The 20,886-nt window shown below is 44.4% G+C and overlaps 1 protein-coding gene across 1 annotated transcript; it reads right to left on the bottom strand.

The window, feature by feature from the left end:
* Positions 1-11,838: 11,838 nt before the first annotated feature.
* On the bottom strand, positions 11,839-14,896 carry LOC115462895 (zinc finger protein 585A-like; the record flags this gene model as incomplete). Its single annotated transcript, XM_030192971.1, has 1 exon — positions 11,839-14,896. A coding segment is annotated over exon 1 (2,997 nt), but the record flags the coding sequence as incomplete, so codon positions are not given.
* Positions 14,897-20,886: the final 5,990 nt, after the last annotated feature.

The following is a 20,886-nucleotide window of genomic DNA, read 5'->3' as shown; positions in this document are numbered from 1 at the left end:
TCACCTAACCCTTACACTTAGAAGGCATGAAAGAGAGAGGAACAAGGTAAGCACAGAGCAGATTCTCAGGTGTCTTCTCAATCAGCCATTTTGCCCTGCTCCCCCCCCCCCCCCCCATTGTAATGTTTTGACCTTTGCAGCTGCTCCTTTTTCGCCCTTTTTCTCATTTTATCATAGTCTCCTTTTTGAGTTAAATGCTAACATATTGGATTTCCTGCGTGTACTTACTCCAGAGCTTATATCAAATCTGATCATGTTATGATCGCTGTTATCAAGTGGAGCCAGCACCATTACTTCCTGCATGAGATCATGCGCACCACTCAGGACCAGGTCTAGAATTGTTCCCTCCTCTTGTTGGTTCCTGAACCAGCTGCTCCATAAAGCAGTGCTTGACTTCATCAAGGAATTTTACCTCTCTAGCATTCCCTGATGATACATTTACCCAGACAGAACAACATATCATGACAATACCCATAGCAAATCAGCAATTATACAATTATCAGGTAGTGCTATTAGGAGTCCGACAAAATGAATCTAAACGAGCCCAGGTCTTCAAGACAGATTGAACACAACGGTGCTTATGGGCTAGAATAGTTTCATATTTCCTAATCACACACACGTTACTCCACCATTCATTATAATTGAGATGTACATTATTTTTCCAGTTTGAAACAAGTGTAAAGCAACAGCTAACAAAATATTAAACAATTTCTTATCGGATTCTAAGAGAGAGAGGTTAGGAGAAGAGGCCCTTAAAACCACAACATCATAAGAAATCACGGTTGACGCAGGCAACTGAAAAATAAGGCGCAACTTAGCCCAAATGAGTCGCCAGTATGCTCTTACGTTCTTACAGTAAAAAAACCATATGGGAAAGGGATCCATCTGATTCTTGACAGGACCAGCATTTGTAATCAAGACTCTTAGTAATCCTGGCCACTCTAGCAGGTGTCCAATAGGCCCTGTGAAAAAGAAAATAGGAGGATTGGGAAATTGCTGCCGATTTAGTTGGACGCATTGAATGGACCCAAAAGGTGTACCAGTCAAAATCAGACGCATCAATCAGACGAGATCCCTTTCCCAAGACAGCCGTAATGGAGCAGCAGCAGCATCAACACACGAATCCTGAAGTTTTTTTATAAAGGACAGATGCTTTCTTCTTACCAGTTACAATACTAACACAGAGGGCAACAAAATCTGAAGGAGTAGAGACCTGAAAGGTCGAGAGAAAGGCAGAGATATCCTTCCACACGGGAGAGGCCAGCAAAGAAACATCGTATAGTGCAGCCAAAGCATCCGGTGACAACAACGTACCTGCAATATAAAGGTGTGATAACAGCCATATACCTTTACCAGACCATTCACCTTTTTGGGACTGCAGGTGAACAGACTGCAAGCTAGAGTTATACAAGAGGGAGACATCCTCCAGGGAGGCAGCGCTAACTCCAAGACCAGCCCTAAACGGATATTAGAGGCAGAGGCCTTCAACAACCACAAGTGCTTGGTATATGGATACAAATCTGCAGAGGGTAAAAGATATAAGGGGCAAGGGTGCACCAAGGCAGCCTCAAAAATCAGTCACCTAGGCGTCAGATGAGAGAAATCCCTTTGGAACCACATTAAAGACTGTGATAGGCGAAAAGCCATGTGATAATTTTTTAAATCAGGGACATTAAGACCTCCCGAATGAGTCGGCATCTTAAGCTTCTTCAGTGCATTGCGAGGTGGTTTTTGTCTCCAAAGAAACTTAAGTAACAAGGAGTCAATCTTGGCGTAGAAAGAATTTGGGTAAGAGAAGGGAGTCATACTAAATATATAATTCAACTTCGGAGCCAGAACCATCTTGATAGCCCCAATCCGTCCCCACCACGTCAAATAAAGCGGAGACCATAAACCCAGGAGTGAAGGGGTTAAATTCAAAATTTGATTCTGAATAAGAGACATGGTCTGATCCACCGACCTGGAATATCAAACTCCCAAATATTTAAGTTTAGAAGGTTCCCAGGCAAATGGATATTGAGATATCTGAGATCTATACACCAGGGAATTTAACGGCATGATGGCTGATTTAGACCAATTTATTTTATAGCCAGACAGAGAGGAGAAGGAATTGATTACATCCAAAATAATTGGCAGGGAGTTTGGGGTGGTATAGAGTAAAATAGCATCAGCATAAATAGAAAGTTTGAATACCTCTCCTCCCACAGACACCCCAGAGATATTGGAATGAGCCCGGATAGCCAGAGCCAATGGCTCTAAGGCAATATTAAAAAGGAGAGGAGACAATGGACAGCCTTGTTTAGTACCATTCACTGAGATTGAAGCCATCGGATCAGTATATAAAACTTTGACCATTTTAATAAAAGATGGACCAAAATTAAACCAAGCCAAAGTGTGAAACAAGTAATCCCATTCAATTCTGTCAAAGGCTTTCTTAGCGTCAAGTGAGACCGCTATAAACGGCTCACTTGAGCCCTCAACATGTGCAAGGACATTCCAAAAGAGTCTAGAGTTATCGCTAGCCAACCTGCCTATCGTAAACCCATTTTGATCTCTATGGATGATATCCGGCACAATATGTTGAAGGCGCAAGGCCAAGATTTTGGCATAGATTTTGTTATCAATGTTAATCAAAGAAATAGGCCTATAATTCTCAACTTTAGACGGGTCCCTATCTGGCTTGGGTATAACAATGATCTTAGATTGATAGAAAGAGCCAGTTTGACCTTCATAATGTAAGAGCGAATTATAGATAATATGTAACTTGGGCACCAGAAGATCTGCAAACATCCGGTAAAATTCCACAGGGAGACCATCATTACCTGGTGATTTACCTTTAGAGAGGGAATGAATAGCCTCCAATATTTCCTGTTGGGAGAAGGGTTGTTCCAAAGCGTGCTGTTGAGACCCATCAAGTAGAGGCCTATCAAGATGGTTCCCAAAGTCCCCAAAGGATCCTGATGAAAAATGTACCTCAGAGTCATATAATTTGTGGTAGTACGATTGGAATTGCTGGGCAATATCTTCATCCGAGGTATATATGACCTGTGCGCAGTCAACTATTTGCGAGACCCTAATCCTATTTCTCTTAGTTTTAAGGTATTGCGCAAGAAGATGGCTGGCCTTATTACTCTTAGCGTAGAATGTCGACTTATGAGCATGAATTAATTCCAGCGCATCTTTAGAAAGAGTGGTATTAAAATCGTACCTCAAATTCTGCAAGCACAAAAGAGTCGTTGAATCATTATCAACGACAAACTGGTCTTCCAATAGCTTAAGTTGAGCAGTTTTAACCTCCAGGTCTCGTCTACGCTGACGAGCGTGCATGGCAGAATAACTAATTATATGCCCTCTAATTGTAGCTTTAAAAGCATCCCACCACAAGAGTGCTTTACCCTCCTCCAATGGGTTAAAATGAAAAAATTCATCCATCTTGGATTTAATAAATTGAACAAAGCGATCATCCTGCAGCAGCAGAGAATTAAATCTCCAAGGTGGTGCACTCCGACTAGGCAACACCGCAGTTAAACTAAGACACATTGGCGAGTGATCTGAGAAAACCTTACTCAGTATTTCTGAATTACAAATATGTGGCAATAAATTTGAGATTAAAAAGTAGTCAATCCTTGAGGAAGTGACGTCACGCGGCTGAATGGCCGCTTAATCCCTGAGCTCCGTGCCTCCTTACCCTCTCAAAGGTGCCATCCGAATCAGAAAACCTCTTCAAACACGCGGACGGAGCTATAAGTGATTGGCGAACGTCCTAGGCAAACCGCCATGAGCAAGAAAAGTGGAGCGCAGCAACGCGAACACGACCGACCAGCCACGAGGCAAGCGGAGCGGGGCCTTGCGCGACCTCCATCCCCCAAAGCACGCTGCCCGTCGGAGTCCGGATCAGCTTCCTCGAGGGAGGATGGTGCTGGATGTATGGAACCGGCCCCTATGCAAGCTCTCCCCGCAGATCTGGCGCGCTGCCTGGAGACCATTCGAGCCGAAATTAGAATATCCAAAGAAGAGATCCTAGAGCACGTGGATGCTCTGAGTGTGGATCTGCGAGAGCTAGGAGGCCGAGTGGAAGTCCTGGAGGAGAAGGCAGACGAACAGGGGGAAAAAAACGAGGAGGTTGATAAACAACTTGCCAAGTTAAGGGAACAGTCGGAGGAATTCCAATATAAATTAGATGATCTAGAGAATCGAGGGCGCAGACACAATCTAAGATTTAGAGGAGTCCCTGAAAATGGCGACCGAGAAGCAGTCCCGGAGGTGGTGCGTTCCATATGTGCCCAGTTGATGGGAGAAGACTTTGACTCCACTGCAATGGGCATCGACAGGGCTCATAGAGCGCTGGGGAAAGCGCGAGATAATAAACCCCGGGACATAGTAGTGCGTTTCTCCTCATATAACTGCAAGGACCAGATATGGCAGAAAGCTAGAAAGAATCCCGATGTGGAATTCGCGCAGAGCTATGAGACCGGTAATAGAGATTTTGAAGAGAGAGAAGATTCTCTACAGGTGGACATTCCCGTTTGCACTTTGTTTTGAGCTTAAAGGTGCACAGCACAGATGTCGAGGAGTGGGAGAGGCCTGGAAAGTCTTGTACGATGCTGGATTGGCTTCTACAGCTACCCTGCCAGTGGAAGTGGCATCCTCCACAAAAGCAAGGCTTCAGAGGTGGAAGAGGGTAGAGAAAGCACCCAGGAAGCTCAAGACTTGAGCAACAGAGGTGAGATCAAGGAACCTGTGCGTGGAACCAGAAGCTGAGGGACCTCGAGAGGAGGTGATGAGAAGAGAGACATTTGGGGGAGAGGTGAAAAATAAAGGATGGTACAAGTTAAATATTGATATGTTTGAGAATGCATGAGGGAGGGGGGGGGGGGGCGGGAGGGGGGATCGCAGGGAGTGTTTAGTTGTGTTGTGTTAAGCTCCTGTTTAAAAGTGGGTATGTTTGGCCGGTGGGGTTGCTTCCTTGTAACTCCCAATTGGTGCCATATGGGACCAGTTGGTGGATATTGGATTGTGGGTCAGGGAGGGTATGGGAGGGGGGTGGGAGGGAGTTGTGGGGGGAGAGGTAAGGGACTGAGAAGAACCAGAAAGTTCAGGAGGCAAGCGGGTTGGAAGAGGGGGGGTGTAAGGCAGGATAGGCGTCCTCCATCTGCAGTGGGGTGCACTTACAGAATAATCAATGGCGGGATTTAAATTGGTTACTTATAACATTAAGGGGCTGAACTCCCCTTACAAGAGGCATGCGCTGTTTCGTGAACTGCAGTTGATGAAACCTCAAATGGTCTTTTTGCAAGAAACACACCTAATGCAAAAACATGAAGGCCTGTTGTCCTCCAAACAGTACCCGCTGGTGGTGTGTGCCTCTGATGTAAAGGGGGCTAAAAAACGGGGGGTGGCGGTGCTATTTCATAAAGATGTGCAGGTGCAGATTGTACGTTCTAGAAAGGACAGGGAAGGAAGATTTCTCTTACTGCAAGTTGTGCTGGAGCAGGAGGAGTATACCTTGGCAAGTGTATATGCACCAAATGAGAGGCAGGGGGAATATTTCCTCCGTCTCCGAAAAGAGATGCAGGGCTTTGCCAAGGGTAAGGTAATAATGGCGGGAGACTTTAACGCCACCATGCAGCCTGGATTAGATCGTTCTACTCCTCCTGCCCCGCTGGATTGTAAAATCTCACAGGCCTTAAAAGATAGTGTGGAGGAGCTGGGCCTGTATGATGCTTGGAGACTGGCACACCCCAGGGGGAGAGATTACACATTTTATTCCCAGGTCCATCTGTCCTACTCTAGGCTTGACTACATCTTTTTGGACAAGGCGCTGTCTGGGGGGGGGGGGGAGAGTCCTCTATAGGGCACATTAGCATATCTGACCATGCCCCGACCTGGTCTACTCTCCCGTCCCTAAGAGAGGAACCGAGAGAAAAAAGATGGACGCTTAATAACATTTTGCTACAGGACCCGGACTTAGTAGCTGGGTTTCGTCCAGTTCTGAAAGAATACTTTGATATGAACTTAGACTCGGGACCCTCTCTGGGAACGGTGTGGGACGCCTTTAAGGCGGTCTCGAGAGGCTATTTTATACAGGGAGCAAGTCGGAGGGCGAGGGCACACAAAGCTCGATTAGCCCAATGTATGGACAAACTTGGGGCATTGGAGACTAAGTATAAGGCCACAGGTTCTTGGTCGGACCTGCGGAGACTGCAGGCGGTTAGACTGGAGCTTAGCTCGTTGCATGAAGACAGCTTGCAATTTGCGCATGCAAGGATGAAGCAGGTTTGTTATGAACACACTAATAAACCTGGTAGGCTACTAGCAGTCAAGTTAAGACAATTGAGATCCTCTCGTCACATTTTGAGAACCCGAGATGGCAAGGGGCAGGTGGTGCACAGCTCAGCAAAGATCAGACAGTGCTTTGCCCAATACTACGAGAACCTATACAGGGAGGACGCCACTGTGCAGACTGAGAAAATTGACGCCTATCTGGGAGCTAGGGGGCTGGCGGTTTTGACCGAACCACAGAGGGCGGAGCTTGAATGTCCGGTGCGGGTGGATGAGGTTATTGGGGCTATTAAAACTTTACCCACAGGGAAGGTGCCTGGCTTGGATGGATTCACCAACGAATTTTTTAAGGTATACGCGGTAGAGCTGGCCCCCTATCTGACAATGATTGTTAACTCAGTGAGAGAGGGTGTGCCCCTACCTAAGACTATGATGGAGGCGTGGGTGGCTGTAATTCCTAAGCCAGGTAAAGATGTTACGTTGTGTGCCTCATATCGGCCCATCTCCATATTAAATGCTGATGTGAAAATTTTAGCCAAGGTCCTGGCAAACCGATTGGGGGATGTGCTTCCTGGTCTGATCCACCCGGATCAAGTAGGGTTTGTAGCCAAAAGACAGGCAGCGGACAATATAAGGAGAACAGTGGACCTTCTTTATGCAGCCCAGATGAAGGATAGACCAATAGTACTGCTTGGATTAGATGCAGAAAAGGCATTTGATAGGGTCCACTGGGGGTACTTGGACAAGGTCCTACACAGAGTAGGGATAGGACAGTTTTACAGAACGTGGATTAGGGCCTTGTATTCTGAACCACAAGCATGTGTGCGCATCAATGGAGGGAACTCCGAATCATTTCGGCTGGGTCGAGGAACCAGGCAGGGCTGCCCACTATCCCCCCTCTTGTTTGCTCTGGCAATGGAACCATTGGCGGATGCCGTTCGAGCTAGTGAAAACATTGCTGGAGTACAGGTGGGAGGGAGGGAATATAAAATTGCCTTATTTGCAGACGATGTTCTCTTGACCTTAACCAAGCCATTAATTTCCTTGCCTAATTTAATGCAGGTGATAGAGGAGTATGCGACAATATCTGGGTACAAGCTGAACGCCAACAAGTCCACAGGATTGGCTGTGGGGGTTCCTTCTAGAGTGATGGACACCTTGAAGGCGTCTTTTGTCTTTAAATGGGAGGCTAGAGCGTTAGGATACTTAGGAGTGCAGCTGCCTGGTAACCTGTCAGAGTTGTTCACCAGTAATTATCCGCCACTTAAGCGAGCTGTACAGAGGGACCTGGACGGATGGATGTCTATGGGACTGTCCTGGTTCGGGCGGATTGCTGCAGTAAAAATGAATATTTTGCCTAGACTTCTTTATCTGTTCCAGGTCCTACCCATGCAATTGTCCAGATCATTTTTATCAGGTCTACAGGAGGCGATTAATCGCTTTATCTGGAATCAGAAGAGGCCACGCTTGCCCAGGGCCCTGCTATATAAGTGTAAGCGGTTGGGAGGGCTGGGGGTACCCAACTTGTTCTGGTACTACGGTGCAGCTCAGGCCAGGGCGGCAGTAGCCTGGTTTAAAAGGGAGGATCACCACGTATGGGTTGACATTGAGCAAGCGTTGGTGGGTTCTCGGAGACTGGGACAGTTAATATGGGTTGGGGGTAGGTACAGAGGGCAAGTAGACAGATTTCCGCCCACAGTGAAGGCTACTTTCCACTATTGGGACCTTATGTTTTCAGACAAGCAACCACTGGTTTCGGGTTTGGCTCCGATAGTGGACAACCCTTTGTTTGAACCAGGGATAGGGAGTGTCACTTTTCGCAGATGGGCGGAGTCCGGATTAGACTCATTGGGGCAGCTGCATGTGGGAGAGACTATTGTGCCCTTTGAGACACTGATGAACGACTATGGGCTTGGGCAGGGGGATCGATATGCCTACCTGCAGCTGGTGCACTTTTTGAAGAGCCCTGCATATGTAGAATGTTTGAGGTGAGAAGTCCACCAGCTGGAGGAGATGTGTGTAGAGGACAAGGGCACGCAGGGTATGATAACTAGACTGTATGCCTATCAAGGGACCAGAGCTAAACCGTCCTTCCTACATAGGCAGAGATGGGAGCAGGAGCTGCAGTTTACATTGCCGGAGTCCGGTTGGGTGGCCCTGGAAAAGCAGATTTTGAGGTCATCACTGGCAGTAGCCACGCAGGAAAACGCCATAAAGGTTTTTTACCGGTGGTACCTGACACCGGTCCGATTAAATCATATGTTTGCTCAGGTATCAAAATTTTGTTGGAGGAAATGCGGGGGGTTGGGGACCGCAGGTCATATATGGTGGCTATGTCCCAAGGCACAGGCCTACTGGAGGGGGGTGAGTTCACGACTCCAGGCGTGGCTAGGTCGGTCTGTGCAGTGGCATCCTTTGGTTTTCCTTCTTGGATCTAGGCCGGCAGGGCTAACGTCTGACCAGTGGATGCTGACAAGGTGTGCTCTACATGCGGCCCGAATAAATTTAGCGCAAAGTTGGAAATCCCCGCTGGTGCCCTCAATGCGAAGATGGATTACCAATGTAAGATATATGTGTGAGATGGAAAGACTGACTGCCGTGAAACGGAAAACCGTGTATAAATGGAACAGAGTTTGGGATCCCTTTTTACAAAGGTGCTCTGGTTGAGACATGTGTTGGTTGTTAGATGGGGGGTAGTAGGGAATAGATGGGGGGGGAGGGGGGGAGTGATGGTGGGAAGGGGGGGTTAAAAGCACAAAAACTGGATAAAAATTGAAGTATAATAAGTTTCTTGTTCTAGCATTGATATTATGTTGGTACCTTTTGGGTGCTACAGCTATGTACATTGATTGTTCTAGATTATATGGTTCTGTATTGTGGTACATATGCACTGTATTATTTATCGATGCCTAATAAAGACTTCTTTAAATTAAAAAAAAAAAAAAAAAGTAGTCAATCCTTGAAAAACTCTCATGCGGAGGAGAGTAAAAAGTAAAGTCTTTCTCTGTGGGATGAAAAAGACGCCGGGGGTCCACCAATCCCAGAGAGGTCTTAAGATCCCGGACCTATCCAATGATTTCAACAGCCTGGGAAGACATGTGGATTTCCTATCCAGGATAACATCCTGCACTTGATTAAAGTCACCACTCTAATATTGCTGGCTCCAAAGGAAACAATCTCAGTAATTATATTATGAAAAAACGAGGGAGAGTCAGAATTCGGTGCATACAAGGTCCCTACTAACCAATTAGAATCGTGCAGTTTTAAGCTCACTAATATCCATCTCCCCTCAGTATCGGAGCACTGTTTTATAATGGAAAGTGGAAGGGAGGTGCGAGCAAGAATTGCAACTCCATTCTTTTTATGCACCGCAGAGGAGGCAGCAACAAGAGAATAGAACTGGTCTTGGAATCCCGCCACATCAGATGCAAGAAGATGCGTCTCCTGAACTAGAATAATATCAACCTGCAGCCCTCTAAAATACATCAAAACCTTCTTACGTTTTATAGGATTATTTAAACCTTGTACATTAACAGAGACTATTTTCATCTAAAGACAATATAAGTACAGGTTAGGTTCATAGGAACCAATCATGGAAAATGGCATCACAGGCATGGAATATCGTTGGAAAACTGCGAAGGAGACTATGCAAAAAGAAGAGAGACCAGAAGAGGTACCTAGGAGAGAAATAAAACCCTGGAAACTGCAAAACCCTCCACAGAGAAAGCAGGAACTGCACTGCCACAAAACCAGAGACCTTCAGGGTAGCAGACTGCCAGAAATGACAAGAACCCTCAGAGAGTATCAGTGAGCCGGCAGACTGCAGTGTGAGAGAACAACAGGAGCAGTAACAGGAGGAGTGATACCCCCGGTAGTACAGGCATCTGGAGAAAACGACTGCCAACAAAACGTAATGCCCCCCTGGGACCAAAGCTGCAAGAGAGAAAGTCCGTTGTGATATGCAGAATTTTTAATCTATTCAAGAATCTTCCTTAACATACAGTGCTATAACTCCACCAATTTAATCCGCCCTATCACTGCAATATAATTTGAACTCTGGTATGACATTATCCCATTGGTTGTTTCTCCCCTGCTGATCCAATTCCTTGAAAAGTTTTGTTCTCTTCACAAATTCTGTTGCTTCCATCCCTTTTGGCACCGATAGATTTTCACCCACTCCTTCTACTTGTCAAAAGGATTCTGGAGGTTTTCTTTCATATTTTAATACCCTTTGTGAACTGGGATCTGTTGATGCCATTAAGTAAACCTGGAAGACTATGGAAAAAGAAGCCAGCAGATCAATATAACATCAGAAAGATTTTATTGAAGATACCGCATGTAAACAAATTGCCCGACACAGGCCGTGTTTCGCCCACCAAGGGTTGCGTCAGGGGCTACAGTAAACAAACACCATCTAGCAGGTGAGGGGGGGAGAGAGCTGGGGGAGCCCCCAGAGAAGAGCAGGTCGGAGAAGGAGAGGGAGGAGAGAAAAGAGGTCATGGAGATCTGGTGTCAGAGGAGGAGGACAGTGACTCTTCAGAGGAGGAAGATTTTCACGGACTATTTCAGGATCCAGAGGACCCGACCAGTGGCCTGATTAAAAGGGTGAGGAAGATAAAAAGTACAGAAAAGGAGGTGGTGGAGTTGGGGAAGCAGGTTAAGATGGCAAAAGCCCTGTGCAAACTAGCCCCAGTGGAGCACCACAAGACCTATACAAAGGAGGTAACCCATTTAAGAATAGAGGGGATCGCTCAGAGCATGTGGTCGCAACATGTGCTGTATTTATATTTTGATTCTATTCTGTTTTATTATTCCCCAATAAATACACTAAATTTGAATTAATTACATTAACCTGCATTGTACGTTTAGGAACATGTGCTTAAAGCATTTGGAGCTTGCACATGTGAGGACATGTGCTTTTCACCAATACAAAGGCCAGATAGTTAACTTTAAAAAGAAAATGTTTATTTCTAATACAGGCAAGATAACAAATTTACAATAGAGAGGCAATTTTAGAGAGGATCTTTTACCAATGGAAGTATGCTACAAAATAACAGGTTTGATTGTAAATGAAGCTGGATAACTCACATTGATGGAGGCTGCTATGGAGAGTGATGCAGGAGATCCTTGCTGGAACAGGAAGTTTCTTTGTAGATTTGCTGTCTGATGGAGCTTGAAGCCGTTTCTTTCAGGTGGATGTGATGTCCAGCTTGAGAAGTCAGGATTCCAGGAGATTCTAGCTTGCTTTTAGATTTAATCACTTCAGGGCAGCGGCGACTAGGACAGGAGCATCAGGAACAGCCAGGAAGAACTCTCCTTCTAAAGAAAGAGCCCCTGCTTTTAAAGTGTCTGAACTGGGCATTTATCGTCAGGTGGTTGCCCTTGGTCCAATTAGAAAGCTCCTGGGTAGCTGAATTCTGGGCATCTGGCTTTGAGATGGAGCATGGCAACAGGTCAAATGCTCAATGACATCACAAGACTTCCTGCCTGGACATCTGCTAGTCCATTGTCTGAGAGTGATTGAGCTTAGATGGGCTTAGGACATGGAAATAGCTTCTCACCTGTGTGGATTCTCTGGTGTATGGTCAGTGTTCCCTTTTTACTAAAGCTTTTACCACATTGATTACATATAAATGGCTTCTCTCCTGTATGGATTTTCTGATGTGTGGTCAGTTTTTCCTTTTTACGAAAGCTTTTATCACACTCACTACATTTATATGGCTTTTCTACTGTGTGAATTCTCTGATGTTTGGTCAGTGTTTGCTTTTTAATAAAGCTTTTACCACACTCAGTACATGTGAACGGCTTCTCACCTGTGTGCATTCTCTGGTGTATGGTCAGTGTTTGCTTCTCAGTAAAGCTTTTACCACACTCACTACATGTGAACGGCTTCTCACCTGTGTGGATTCTCTGATGTATGGTCAGTGTTTGCTTTTTACTAAAGCTTTTACCACACTCAGTACATGTAAATGGCTTTTCTCCTGTGTGGATTCTCTGATGTTTGGTCAGTGTTGTCTTTTCAGTAAAGCTTTTACCACACTCAATACATGTAAATGGCTTCTCACCTGTGTGGATTCTCTGGTGTATGGTCAATTTTCCCTTTGTACTAAAGCTTTTACCACACTCACTACATGGAAATGGTTTTTCTCCTGTGTGGATTCTCTGATGTATGGTCAGTGTTTCCTTTCTACTAAAGCTTTTACCACACTGATTACACATAAATGGCTTCTCTCCTGTATGGATTTTCTGATGTGTGGTCAGTATTTCCTTTTTACGAAAGCTTTTATCACACTCACTACATTTATATGGCTTTTCTACTGTGTGAATTCTCTGGTGTATGGTCAGTGTTTCCTTCGCAATAAAGCTTTTATCACACTCACTACATGTAAATGGCTTCACCCCTGTGTGGATTCTCTGGTGTATGGTCAGGGTTCTCTTCTCAGTAAAGCTTTTACCACACTCACTACATGTAAATGGCTTCACCCCTGTGTGGATTCTCTGGTGTCTGGTCAGTCTTTTCTTCATAGTAAAGCTTTTACCACACTCACTACATGTAAACAGATTCACCCCTGTGTGGATTCTCTGGTGTATGGTCAGTGTTTTCTTCATAGTAAAGCTTTTACCACACTCACTACATGTAAACAGATTCACCCCTGTGTGGATTCTCTGGTGTATGGTCAGTGTTCTCTTCTCAGTAAAGCTTTTACCACACTCACTACATGTGAACGGCTTCTCTCCTGTGTGGATTCTCTGGTGTATGGTCAGTGTTTCCTTCGCAATAAAGCTTTTACCACACTCAGTACATGTAAATGGCTTCTCACCTGTGTGTCTTCTCTGGTGTTTGGTCAGTTTTTGCTTCTCAGTAAAGCTTTTATAACACTCAGTACATGTAAACGGCTTCTCACCTGTGTGGATTCTCTGGTGTATGGTCAGTGTTTGCTTCACAGTAAAGCTTTTATAACATTCACTACATGTGAACGGCTTCTCTCCTGTGTGAAATCTCTGGTGTCTGGTCAGTCTTTTCTTCTCAGTAAAGCTTTTACCACACTCACTACATGTAAATGGCTTTTCTCCTGTGTGGATTTTCTGATGTATGGTCAGATTTCCCATTAAACTAAATCTTTTACCACACTCAGTACATGTAAATGGCTTTTCTCCTGTGTGGATTCTCTGATGTATGGTCAGACTTCCCATTACGCTAAATCTTTTACCACACTCAGTACATGTAAATGGCTTTTCGCCTCTGTGGATTCTCTGATGTATGGTCAGTGTATTCTTCTCAGTAAAGCTTTTACCACACTCAGTACATGTAAACGGCTTCTTACCTGTGTGGATTCTCTGGTGTCTGATTAGTTTTCTCTTCGTACTTAAGCTTTTACTGCACTCACTACATGGAAATCGCTCAATGCTGTGGATTCTCTTGTGTGATGTGAGGTGTTCTTGCTGACTGAAGCTTTTACCACAGTCAGTACATGTAAATGGCTTCTCTCCTGTATGGATTTTCTGGTGTCTGATCAGTTTTCCCTTTATATTAAAGCTTTTACCACAGTCATTACATGGAAATCGCTCAATGATGTGGATTCTCTTGTGTGTTGTGAGGTGTTCTTTTTGACTGAAGCTTTTATTACAGTCAGTACAAGTAAATGGGTTCATTCCAGTGTCAGTTTTCGGGTGGTCTCGGAGACTGTCTGTAGTGAAGCTTTTACCACACATAGTAGAGGTAAATGGTTTCACTACTGAATTAAGCCTCTTGGGCATTGTGAGGTTTCCTTTCCAACAAGCACTTATACCACTGTCAGCACAAGTATATAATCTCTCATTTTTCTTGATTTCCTGGTATTTTGAGAGTGTTGCCTTCCTGCAAAATATTTTTTCAGATTTAGTAGAAGTGTCCGGTTCCCCAGCAGTTTGAGCTTTTTGGTGATCTATGACTGCTTCCTCTTGACTAAAGCTTTTCTGACATTCAGCACTTGAAACTGATCTCTGTCTTTGGTGGAAATTTTCTTCCTTGTTGGAGCTTTTCTCACATCCAGGACATGAAGATATTCTCTCATCAGTGATGTTTTTCTTATATTTTATAATGTCTGCTTTGTTCGTAAAGCTTTTCCCATATTCTGTAAATGTACACATTGTAGTTTCTTTATTAGTTTTCTTGTGTTGCATTAGCTTTTTCTTCCTATTGAAACCTTTCCCACATTCAGAACCTGTAAAATGTTTCTCTTTTAGGACTGTTTTCTGTTGTCCTTCTAGTTCTCTCTTTAGACTGACATTTCCCCCATTGTCCGTACATGTAGATGGTCTCTCTTCAGTATCAGATCTAAGAAGTGATTTTAGAACAAAATGATTGCTGAGGAATATCTGACAAATATCACAGGAACAGCTTTGATCTCTCATCTGGTTTCTCTCCTCTTCCCCTGCCTGTTTGAGATTACTGATACTGTTTTCACACAGAGCTGAGCCTCCTGGTGAAGGTTTTTGTTTATTTTGATTCTTTTCCTTTTCTCCCCAGTCAGAACTGGAAGAAGTTTTCTCTTTGTCTCTTTCTGATAACATCTTTTCCCCTTCAGGCTTCTCACTGAGCTTCCAGTTATGTGTCTCTGTATTACTGTTTTTAGGGTCCTCTTTTTCTTAAAAGGAAAAAAAAAAGAGCATTGTGTATTATTGTAGGAAAAGACATAAAAACAATCTTACAATCCAAACGTATCACAGGCACAAAACAGCAATGATGAGCCAGTAATTATTAAATTGTAAAATGGACAAACAATCCACCTAAAGCCGCCTAGATAAACTTTTTTTTATATATTTTTAAGGGAGGGGTTTGTGGGGTGCTATGTGTTTTTTATTCTTAGTTATTTGTGTTTATCTTTAGGGGGTTTGTTTGTCCATTTTACAATTTTACCCCTGAATGCCCAACACAGACTGTGTTTCGCCCACCAGGGCTGCGTCAGGGGCTTTAAATTGAAACCAAGTTTCAAACCGAAGCAAAAAAACTGTGTGATGCCTTCTTCCAAGGTGAACCCAAGAAATTCACTCCGTGGACCGCGTGTATATGCTGCAGGTCCACGGAGTGCATTTATTGGGTTCACCTTGGAAGAAGGCATCACGCTGATTTTTTGCTTCAGTTTTGAACTCATTAAATGGCTGCATGCAGATTTCTGTTTTAGCAGACGGCTATTTAGGCCTCCATTTAAAACAAAGGCAATTCCACACGCCCACACTACCAAGCGCCACTTACATGTGCGGAGGAGTGGCCTTGTGGTTAGGGTGGTGAACTTTGGTCCTGAGGAACTGAGGAACTGAATTCGATTCCCGGCACAGGCAGCTCCTTGTGACTCTGGGCAAGTCACTTAACCCTCCATTGCCCCATGTAAGCCGCATTGAGCCTGCCATGAGTGGGAAAGCGCGGGGTACAAATATAATACACAGACCCCTTTACATTCCCTCGAAGCAGAAAATACAACATATCCATGCTGATGATTACCAGAGATGCAGATAGAACAGATTATGTCACTCAAGCTGATATTTAAAAGCTCCTTGTTGGTCTTTCCACATCGGTATAGTAGCCATCGGAGTCCTGATCCTGTCTCCAATGGTGGCCAGTCTGGTCACAAATGCCTGTCAGAGCCCAAAAAGTAGATCTATTTCTCATGGTTCATTTTTCACTGACGAGCAATGGCTCTGTGAAGGGGCAGACTCAAGAAGAATGTCAGGAAGTATTTTTTCACGGAGAGAGTAGTGGATGCTTGGAATGCCCTCCCGCGGGAGGTGGTGGAGATGAAAACGGTAACGGAATTCAAACATGCGTGGGATAAACATAAAGGAATCCTGTGCAGAAGGAAGGGATCCTCAGGAGCTTAGCCTAGAATGGGTGGCAGAGCTGGTGATTGGGAGGCGGGGCTAGTGCTGGGCAGACTTATACGGTCTGTGCTGGAGCTGGTGGTTGGGAGGCGGGACTAGTGCTGGGCAGAGTTATACGGTATGTGCCGGGGCTGGTGGTTGGGCGGCGGGGATAGTGCTGGGCAGACTTATACGGTCTGTGCCAGAGCTGGTGGTGGGAGGCGGGACTGGTAGTTGGGAGGCGAGGATAGTGCTGGGCAGACTTATACGGTCTGTGCCAGAGCTGGTGGTGGGAGGTGGGACTGGAGGTTGGGAGGCAGGGATAATGCTGGGCAGACTTATACGGTCTGTGCCGGGGCTGGTGGTTGGGAGGCGGTGATAGTGCTGGGCAGACTTATAGGGTCTGTGCCAGAGCTGGTGGTTGGGAGGCAGGGATAGTGCTGGGCAGACTTATAGGGTCTGTGCCACAGCTGGTGGTTGGGAGGCGGGGATAGAGCTGGCCAGACTTATACGGTCCGTGCCCTGAAGAGGACAGTACAAATAAAAAAGTAGCACATATGAATTTATCTTCTTGGGCAGACTGGATGGACCGTACAGGTCTTTTTCTGCCGTCATCTACTATGTTACTATGTTACCTGACTACAAATATTTTTATGGATTTTCCTCTTTTGAACCCCTCTATTGTAGTTCCTTTGACCACATCCTCTGGTACAACGAACAGCTTAATTATGCACTGCAGGTAAAACAACCTTTCTACATTCTCTTAGGCTTCCGTGGCAGGCGTCATGTTGTGGTTGTTCGGGTCTTGCCTTGTCTGAGTAAACGTAATCAATGTTTCATTTATTGTACTGTGATTTTCTTCTTCTTCTTTTGTTTTTTTTTATATTTTTATTGAGAGAAGTTGAACCATCTTAATAAATTGAGGGCTAAAATTGAACCATTTTAACACACGAAAAAGATAAGGCCATTCAATTCTATCAATTGCTTTTTTGGCATCAAGTGAAACAGCTACATAAGGTTCTTTGATATTTTCTGTAAATGCAAGAATATTCCAACAGTCTTGAGTTATCATTAGCCAATCTATTAGGAGTGAAACCGTTCTGGTCTCTATGTATAAGCTCAGGGAGAGTGTTTTGTAGGCGTAGAGCCAGGATTTTTGCATATATTTTGTTGTCAATATTTATTAATGAAGTAGGGCGATAGTTCGCAACTTTACTTAAATCTCTATCGAGTTTTGGAATGACAATTATAGTGAATTGGAAAAAGGAACCAGATTGCTGATTATCAGAGATTAAAGATTTATAGATAATATCCAATTTGGGGATCAATAAATCTGCAAATTTTGGTAAAATTCGGCAGTAAAGCCATCATTCCCAGGAGATTTCCCTTTGGGAAGAGATTTAATGGCGTCTATTAATTCTTGTGGAGAGAAAGGTTTATCTAATTAAGAGTTTTGGAAAGGTGGTGACTAAAGGGCGATGAAGATCCTTTACAAATTGTTGGAAGGATTCTTTGGAGAACTGAATTTCAGAGTCATATAGCTTCTTATAATAGTTTTGAAATTGCTGGGTAATGCCATTATCACTGGTATATGCGATATCATCAAAGTCAGTGATTTGGGATATTCTATACATAAGTAATGCCATACTGGGAAAAGACCAAGGGTCAATCGAGCCCAGCATCCTGTCCATGACAGCGGCCAATCCAGGCCAAGGGCACCTGGCAAGCTTCCCAAACGTACAAACATTCTATACATGTTATTCCTGGAATTTTGGATTTTTCCAAGTCCGTTTAGTAGCGGTTTATGGACTTGTCCTTTAGGAATCCATCCAACCCCTTTTTAAACTCTGCTAAGCTAACCGCCTACACCACTTTCTCCGGCAACGAATTCCAGAGTTTAATTACACGTTGGGTGAAGAAAAATTTTCTCCGATTTGTTTTAAATTTACTATACTGTAGTTTCATCGCATGCCCCCTAGTCCTAGTATTTTTGGAAAGCGTGAACAGACGCTTCACATCCACCTGTTCCACTCCACTCATTATTTTATATACCTCTATCATGTCTCCCCTCAGCCGTCTCTTCTCCAAGCTGTATAGCCCTAGCCTCCTTAGTCTTTCTTCTTGTTCATCTTAGCTTTTAGATATTGAGCTAAAAGGTGACTTCCTTTGTTATCTTCTGCGTACATAGTAGATTTTTGAAGGTGAATTATTTCTAAAGCTTCTTCGGAGAGAGCCGTATTGAGGTCATATTTTAGTGATTGTAAAGTAAGGAGAGTAGCCGGGTCGTTAACATCCAGAAATCTATTTTCCAGGGTTTTAACGTGAGAGATTTTATCTGCCAAATCATTTTTCCTTTCAAAACTTTTCCCAGCTGAATAACTAGATTTTAAAGCATTCCACCATGTAAGAGCCTTATAATCTTCAACAGGATTAAATTCATAAAATTCTAATAATTTGGTTTTGATATATTGAACAGAATCTTCATCTTGTAACCTTATGGAGTTGAATCTCCATGATGGATTTTGATGATTGACCGTTATATCATCAAGGGTGAGAGATATTGGAGAATGGTCAGATAAGGTTTTACTGAGTAGTTCAGCATTATTGGTAATGGATAACAACGAGAAGGAGATAAGAAAATAATCAATTCTGGAGTAACTACCATGTGGGGATGAATAGAAAGTGAAATGTCTCTCAGTGGGATGAAAAAGACGCCACGGATCAACCAATCCTAGAGTGGGTTTTAAATCTTGGATTTTTGCTAGGGTTTTGGTAGGTCTAAGGGGACATTTAGATTTTCTGTCTAAAATAAGGTCTTGTATTTGATTGAAATCACCACCTATCACTATATTCTGAGAACCAAATGAAGCAATCTCTGAGATTATGTTGTGAAAAAACACAGGAGAATCAACATTTGGAACATATAAATTAACTAACGAGAGATTCTAGTTTTGTAAAGATAATTTAAGTATTACCCATCTGCCTTCATTGTCAGAAAGTTGTTTTTCAACACAAAGCTGTAAAAATTTACAGATTAAAATAGCTACACCGTTATGTTTTCAAGAAACAGGTGAGAGACTAGCAAGAGAGTAGAATTTGTCTTGTAGGCTCATACAATCTGACCTATTGAGATGGGTCTCTTACATAAGAACATAAGTAATGCCACACTGGGAAAAGACCAAGGGTCCATCGAGCCCAGCATCCTGTCCACGACAGCGGCCAATCCAGGCCAAGGGCACCTGGCAAGCTTCCCAAACGTACAAACATTCTATACATGTTATTCCTGGAATTGTGGATTTTTCCCAAGTCCATTTAGTAGCGGTTTATGGACTTGTCCTTTAGGAAACCGTCCAACCCCTTTTTAAACTCTGCTAAGCTAACCGCCTTCACCACTTTCTCCGGCAACGAATTCCAGAGTTTAATTGTACGTTGGGTGAAGAAAAGTTTTCTCTGATTTGTTTTAAATTTACTACACTGACTTCCGGTTATGCAGTGAGCGAAGCGGCAGCAGCTGTTTGAAGCTCCGGGAACCCCCGCTCTAAATCGGATAATTAAAAAGTCACATCGCGTACAAAACGCCCTCCTAGGTGACTGGCTGCATGGACAAGTTCGTCCATAAATCCCCCACTGAAATGGCGCAGAAAACCGGCACGAAAACGAGGGGAAAAGCTGGAGGTGGAGAAAACAAAATGGCGGACGGCTCCGCGGTCGCGGCGCCGGCATTCACAGAGATGCAACTAGAACAACTAACGGCAGCGGTGGTTCGCGCGATGGATCCGCGCTGGGATGCACTGTCTAAACGCCTGGAGGCCATTCAAACTGGGCTCGACGGACTGGAGACTAGAGCGGGGGACCTTGAGGTGAGAGTTGCGGCGCTCGAAGATGATACACGTGCACAGGGCCCCGACATTGCTCAACTACAACAACAGCTGGCGGAACACGCTGCTAAGCTGGAAGACCTAGAAAACAGGTCCAGGAGGAACAACATAAGGATAGTGGGGATCCCTGAGCGGATACAGGATAGAAACCTGTCGGACTGGCTGGAAAACTGGCTTTCAAAAGAACTAGCGCTGACTGATTCCACAGGCCACTTGGTTATCGAGAGAGCCCACAGAGTAGGGCGCCGAATGGAAAATTCCCAGCGCCCCAGAGTAGTAGTGGCAAAACTCATGAATTCTCGACACAAAGTGGAGATACTACAAGGATTCCGCCAGAAAAGAGAGTCTTTACGCTTTGAAGGGCAGAAGATAATGATTTTTCAAGATTTCTCTCAGAAAGTACAAGAGCAGAGGCGGGCGTTCCACCCGATATGTGCGGAATTGGCACAAAAGAATGTAAAATTTGCATTGATGTATCCCGCACATTTGAAGATACGACATCAGGACACGTGGAAGCACTTTCAAAACGTGGCAGAAGCTCAGGCCTTTACAACTGATCAAAAACTTGGTAAAAAGTCATGAGCGACATTAATGGAGGGCGGAAGAAAAAGAAGCAGTACCATATGATTGAAAAAGGTGACTGGTAATAATTTAATTGTTTAGAGGAGAGTGGGGACTCCCTCTGCAGAATCCGGAATACCAAATCCGTAAGTAGCTTGCGGAACAGGAAGGGGTAGAGGAGAGAAGGGAGACCGTAGGAAGGGGTGGGGGATGGGGGAAAGGGGGGGGAACTCGTCCAAGTATTGGTATAGTAGAGAGGGGACCTGGTTGTGGGTAAGAAGAAGTAGATGTAAAAAGGGGGCAATACAAAGCGAAAGACTGAGGTGGC

Source organism: Microcaecilia unicolor, chromosome 1 (genome assembly GCF_901765095.1).
Source record: "Microcaecilia unicolor chromosome 1, aMicUni1.1, whole genome shotgun sequence".
Lineage (NCBI taxonomy): Eukaryota > Metazoa > Chordata > Amphibia > Gymnophiona > Siphonopidae > Microcaecilia > Microcaecilia unicolor.
Note: the sequence above shows the minus strand (reverse complement) of the source record. Positions and strands in the feature narration are given on the sequence as shown.